Source organism: Polypterus senegalus, chromosome 10 (assembly GCF_016835505.1).
Source record: "Polypterus senegalus isolate Bchr_013 chromosome 10, ASM1683550v1, whole genome shotgun sequence".
Classification (NCBI taxonomy): Eukaryota; Metazoa; Chordata; class Cladistia; order Polypteriformes; family Polypteridae; genus Polypterus; species Polypterus senegalus.
The window spans coordinates 18,394,440-18,401,415 of record NC_053163.1 but is presented as its reverse complement, the minus strand read 5'-3'; the positions used below and the strand labels follow the sequence as shown (position 1 = coordinate 18,401,415).

The following is a 6,976-nucleotide window of genomic DNA, read 5'->3' as shown; positions in this document are numbered from 1 at the left end:
GACAGTTACGACTTTTGATCTTAATTATTGAAGTTGCAAGGCGTTAATCCTTCATGTTAAATTTGCTTTTTTACATTGTTAGTTTACGGATATTGGTCTCTCAACTATATGATTACAGGAAATCAATACTGGAAAACTCAAACACTGAACCCACCTCAGAAAGCAGGAGGTGAGAGTTACCTAAATCTTTGGATCTTGCAATTTTGGTTTTATCCGTTCTAGAAACGCTGGTGTAAGTACATCTAGGCTTGCTTTAGCAGAATTAGCCCTATTTCCATGAACCCTTACGTAGTTTAACTTCACTTCACACTAATCCTACTTTCTAGAAGAGAACCTTTGTCGGTCGAGATTCTGCTATCGACTGAGCCACCACCAGCTCTTCTAAAGTCAAGTCAATTCAGGCGGGGATTGAATTCTGGTTTGTGAAGTTTGACTCGATTGTATACAACGTTATTTTCTTTGTTGTAAAAGTAGGTATTGATTGTATGGAATAATATATTCTTCAAATAGATTCTCTTTCTCTCGCTCTCTCTCTCTCTCTCTCTCTCTCTCATATATACTGTATAAGATGGGTTTACGTGGCCAAAGGGACTGGCGTCGTTGTTATCTGCGGTTGAATCCCCGCTACAGCAGACTTGCAGACTGAACAGTGTGATGGTCAGTTTATAGCATAAAGTACTTAGCGAACTTTTATTATAAAATAAAAACGTTTAGTGCAATAAACTATTAGGAAAAATGTAACCGTCCATAACTATTGACAACTCGTCACTCCAAACACTCTCCGTTTCACGTGGACGCATCGCTCCCACGCAGATAAAATGAATCAGAAAGGTCTCAGAGAATAGGCGCAACGACAATATGTACATATCCGTTAACTCGCAGAGTTATTTTAACTGGCAAATGGATTGCAATGAATCACAAACTTGGCAAAAAGAGGAACTCTGAAACAGATCATCCGGCAAACTCCGCATTGTCGCAAAGTACCGAAGACAGCAACGTCAAAACCGGGGAGATAGAGGGCGCGTCGTTAAGTAGTGCGCACCAGAATACCAGTAATGGAGTGGTGCTGCTACCTTCAGGATAGATATGAAATTGCAATCTAACAGTTAATGACAAATAATACAGTAATGTAATTAGTGAAATGAAGTTAAAACAGAAAATAGTAGGGAAGACAATAACAAACCACACATACATTCGGCACACCCCAGTCATTAAGGGATTGCAATATCACAATTCTTTTCGTCTGGCATGCTGATGACTCTTTTAAAGCTTTTCTGAGAGCTTTTTGCTAACGAGACAGAGAACATGAAGTTTGCTTTAACATGAAGCTCCAGTGTACGGAGACATTGCTGCAGCACACAGGATGGCACTGCTGGCTCATACTTTTGAATTCCAGCTTCTGTGACTTGTGTGTACAGTTTGAACTGATGTATGGAGACAGCCTTATGGTAGAAGCAGTTTGGTAAAAGATCAGGAAGCTTTGGATAGCAACTAATAAATCAGGAGAGTCAAAATCTCAAAACATTCTACACAATGTAATTGTTTTATTTCGTTTCATGATTGAATTTATTGAATATAAAAGTGAAAACTAAATATCTTCAATAATAATAATTTCAGTTTTACCTTCTACCCACAATCCACAAAGTAGACAATCTTGGACCCCTTACTGCTTTCTGCATGCAACTGTCCCACTGCTCATTTTTCAGCTTTCCTTGACAGTCTAACGAGACTGTTTTTTTTCCTTAAATCTCTGTAAAGTTTTAATTTCCTCTTGAGGAAAAATGAAGTTATCTATCTATCTATCTATCTATCTATCTATCTATCTATCTATCTATCTATCTATCTATCTATCTATCTATCTATCTGTCTGTCTGTCTGTCTGTCTGTCTGTCTGTCTGTCTGTCTACTACTTTGTCCTGCCTACTACAATAAAATTAAAATCTATCTATCTATCTATCTATCTATCTATCTATCTATCTATCTATCTATCTATCTATCTATCTATCTATCCTGCCTACTATACTAAAATTAATATCTTTCTCTTTATGCTGTGTTGCCTGGCACATAGATAAAATAATGCAGTATCCTAACAATGCACTTTCCACTGCCCCCAGTCATGTCACAGCCAGGTGATAATTGTTGCATAGCAACGCTGAGGTGTAGTGGTGCTGCACGGGATGGTGGGGTCTGAGTGAGAGAGAATTTAGCTGACGTCACCATTCAGCTCACAGTGTCCAGAAGCACTTATCTACTCAGTCAAGGCTGGGAGGTCATACTGATTTAGGGACTGCTTTTGAAGTCTATTGTATTCCAGACGTTATGCTTTGCAGGTGGTGTCCAGCATTTACCAGATTGTAAATCTGTGAACTGAGATGCCTTTTTGTGTGTAATCCCATAATAAAACAAATAGACACTCAGAGAAGACGTCAGGGGCAGACAGCGGGTCAAATTACAAGCCTAGCTCATAAAAGCTGTTTGTTGAAGACCACATTAACAATGTTGCTGAGGGTGGTGCTAGGCTGATTCTGTGTGAGCGATTATAAGTGAGGGGGAACTGCAAAGGACAGGTATCCCTTTCAGGGTTGGTTCCAGCCTTGTGCCTGACTTTGCACAATCGCACACTGGATATTGCAAGATTTCAAACAGAAATAATGGACTGATTCAATGGCTAGTTGGATTAAACGTCTGAGATACCCAACAAGTTACCTCACATCACATCATTTGGGGGACCTCTCGTTGTCTCACATATTATAAAAACATAATCTGGAAAATAATCAACCCACTATTGGATATTTTATACTTAGCTGATATGTGATGAGGCTTGCTTGTGAATAAAACACTATGTTCACGGGTGCTTCCTAAACTCAATGTGTGTGTGTGTGTTTTTTTTTTTTTTTTTAATAATTTAAGCTCCCAATGATCTCGGTTTGCTGGGCTCGATTTCATTTTTTTATTCAGAGGGTAAAGAATCCAAAGCATCCAAGCTCACAGGATTGGGAGAAGCTGGCCTCCATTCACACTGGCAATGTGCGAACTCATCAGTGCATAATGTCAGAGTGGCAGTCCGTTCTCAGCCCCACAATCGCTGCCCCGCATGTTCATGTAAAATGACGGCTCATCTTTGTAACTCATGAGCTCTCTGTCGGACCTCTGTTTGGACAGTGATGTTTCCAGCTGATGTGTCACACCGTCCATTTCTCTTTTATATCCATGGAGCCTGGATTCGAAATCTGATAACAGCTTCTTTACAAGCCTTACAAATTCGGAGAGGATGGCATTCACGGAGGTATTCGCCTCCTGTTGAGTTATGAGGGACATGTTCAAATGATTAGAGCCACTTCCAATATTCAAAATTTCACCTTCTCCTTCGTGATTTATGCCACTGGACGCTATGAGGGTCTTTGCCTTCAACTCGGGTTTGCGAAGCCTCTATTGTTGTGACATCCGACCGTGGGGCGAGAAATTCTTTCAACATGTGACAAATGTGTAACCCTTCCATAGCACCAAGACTCTGCGTATTGTAGACCCTGCCTGTATTTTGGAGCATCTGCTCCCCTACATATCTCAGTCTAATCTTAGCTCCTCAAAAATTTGCTTTACTTTGATGCCAAGATCAAGAATAAAAATTGGCAAGGCAACTTTCTGCAACAGAAATCTGGAATGCTTTGCCAATAGAGAAGTGCCAGGCTACAAACTTCAAGCATTTTAAAAAAAAAATCTTCAACAAGCCCACTTTTCTAATTTGGCTTTTCCTTAATTACTTGCATCAGTTGTAATAGATAATAAATTCATACAGTTTGTAAGATTTAATTACACTAGGTAATACTCTGTTGTTTCTGTTTTCTTTTTCCAGTTTATGGCATTGGTGCTCTCTGCGTTTCTGCCATCTGGTTAAGTCAACTCCAACTACTTTTAATGCTGGACATAAGAGAAGTTCACAAGATATCCAAAAATGGAATTGTCAATGGACTGAGATGGCCACATTTATGTATTCTGGGTTATGCAGAGGGGGCTGAGCGGGCTTTGACCTGGGACCCCCAGAGGTTTATTATCTCCAGCATTCTTGATGGCTGTAATTTTGTCATTGTCCCTGGTCATTTGACCATGCAAAATATTTATTAAAAAGGACAAGGTCCTGTCCGTTTGCTTCTTATTTATGTAACTGTAGAGCAATTTGAGCTACACTTAAAAGCAAAGGTGATATAAAAATATTATATCTGAACAAATGTTAAGGGGCTGATTAGCAAAATATAAGATATAATAAGGTTTTTATGGTATATTGCTAGATAACTCTTTGACTCTGAATGGTATATTTTTGAAAGTACAGTTTTATCATTTATAAAGCTAAGGAAGCATCACCTCATTTTTTGACAAATTCAGTAATTCAGTTTTATTGTGTTCAAAACCTAGACCAGCATTTCTCAACCTTTGCGTATTTGCGACCCGAGTTTTCGTAACAGTTTTAATCGCTCCCCCTAACTTTTTTTTTTTAAAGGAGCCCGCTAATACCAATTTGTTCTTTTTTTAATTAATGATCTATCATAGATGCATATTTTATTATACCTACTTAACTTTTATAGACATTTATCTAACTCTATATTTATTTTTCTAGCAGCAGAATGTAGTTTAAGTTAATTTGTTTTGGTTTCAATACGTGTATTTTTCATATTTTTGATTATTGTTTTATTTTTTTCACATCTTTTCACCTACCTATGGGGGCCCGCCCCACAGTTTGAGAACCACTGACGTAGGCTAACATTTTTTGAAAACACTAAGGCAAGAGTCTGTCAATATCTCTCTATATAATCTTCATTTGGATCTTGATCTTTGTTTGTCCGCGAATGAATTAGAAGAAGAAGCACTAGATGGCAGTAGAGAGACAGCTAAAACATAGGCATTGCATTAAGAATCTCCTCCATGCTTATACTACTGAAGACTGTAGTACTCCAGTCACACCTCAAAACACAGACATTCAAACTAAACAAATTGTTGTGTTTTAAATTAACTAAAGAGATCTTCATTTAGATCGTGATCTTTGTTTGTCTGAATTCCACGCATGCATAAACCACCTTCCAGGTTAGTACGTTGTTGCTACTCACGGATGTCAACAATGTGCCGGAATAACAAAAAGGGTGGTGGACAGTGTTACGCTGGTTAGCTCCTGAGGCCTGGTTAGAGAATTAGATTGACAAAGATAAAAGGTACGTGCCTACGTAACATATGAATGAAAGAAAGACAGTGGGTAAAATGAATGACAACGTAACAGCACGTTGTAGCCGGCGAGTGCTGCGCTTCTCACAGTGGTACCGTGACTTGCTCACATGTCAGTGAAGTGATCCCTATTTATACTTTAAAGAGCCTGGATACCTGTGTGTCCCCCTTTTATAACCATTGCTCCGTGTATATTGCCTTACTCTTTGGATTGCCACAAAGCAACTTGTGAGATTGGAGAAAGTTTGAGAAGAGATCATGAGAGGAAACGACAGCGTCATGAAAACGAGACGGACTGTGAACGGACAGAAGCAGAAATGCTCCTACACCACCACATAATTACGATTCAGACAGAGATTCCGAGTAGGCCGTTCCTATCGAATCGATATCCAAGGGTTTTCTGTTGTAATTTTGTTTCCCTTATAAAAAATCATAATGCTGTGCGACAAAGAGCCCAGGTCACGACTGGCAGCCGCGTTTAAACAGGGAGCCATTCACAGGCAACTTTAACACGCGCAACGTAGTTGGGCGCACATGGCTAGTATATATATATATATATATATATATATATATATATATATATATATATATATATATATATTCCCTAATAATTTTAACACAGCCATATTGCTGGCCGTTTTCATTGTATTAGTATTCTAGTTACATAAATTCACCATTTATATGCCTTTATGCTTACTGATTTTTCTACATATTTGGCGCGTTTAGGCCAAGTATGAAATATCCGAATTATATTAATATTATATATACTTTCCATATGCATCGTATGTAATATCTAGGCATTATAAAGAATGACAAATGCTATTTAGGCAAATGCGTGACATATTAATCGTTTCATACTTTGACATCTAATTTTCGGCGTTCTATACATTGCCTGCATTTCATACATTACCGGTAACATATACATGAAATAAAAAAATAAATAAACAAATACTATATCTCGTGGCGCATTTATTTATCTATGAACATTTATGATTTATTGTCATTATTAAAGAGTTAAAGCTCTTTTTCATCTGTCGTCACATTTCACAGTACTTTATTTGCGTATTTATTTATTTAATTAATTTTATCCGAAAGATTCCTCCATATTTTTCATCGAACTGATCTTTTTGTTATTACAAATCCCAGGGTTTCTGAGATATTGCGCCTTTGAAGTGGTAACTCCAACAGCACGCACTGTGTTGTTTAGGGAACTTTTATTTTGATACATTTCCTTGCGTTCATGGCCGGAAGTTTTTTTTTTTTCTTTCTTTCTTATGTTCGTTTCAGGCTTCACACCTCCCGCGACCGATGCGGGTAATTACGAAAGTTGAAGGCACAGATTTTGGATTCGAGGAAACTCTTAACGATGTATTACGGGAGCTGGACCGATGAATGCAAAGAGGAGCAAGACCCGCCAGACTGCTCGGAATTAAACTGGCATTGCAGTTTGACTGGAGCGGCGCCTGTCACTTCAGCGGCCCCTTGTACGTTACGCAGCCAGGAAAAAGGTAAAACGTGCGAAGATCGAGGTGCGTTTAAAGTTCTCTCCATCCGTTTTCAATCTCAGTCTTCAATTGCAGCATCACACGTGAATGTTGAATGCGATGGCACAGTTGTTAGGGCCACTGCCACAAAACTCCAAGAACATGGAATCTGTGCCCTACCGGGTTAGATTTTGATGTTTTTGTATTTTTTTTTTTTTTACCCCACGTTTCGGTGGGTTTCCCCTGTTTTTTTAGTTTATTCTACTTAGACAACCTAGGAT

General features: G+C 38.5%; 1 protein-coding gene across 1 annotated transcript in view; it reads left to right on the top strand.

Annotated features, from left to right (window-relative positions):
- Nucleotides 1-6,493: 6,493 nt before the first annotated feature.
- LOC120536400 (zinc finger protein 546-like) overlaps nucleotides 6,494-6,976 on the top strand; it is a 38,116-nt gene continuing 37,633 nt past the window's right edge. The window contains exon 1 of the mRNA XM_039764723.1: nucleotides 6,494-6,740. Within this exon, the coding sequence (XP_039620657.1) occupies nucleotides 6,578-6,740 (163 nt within the window). The 5' untranslated portion in view covers nucleotides 6,494-6,577. The remainder of the gene's footprint in view (nucleotides 6,741-6,976) is intronic.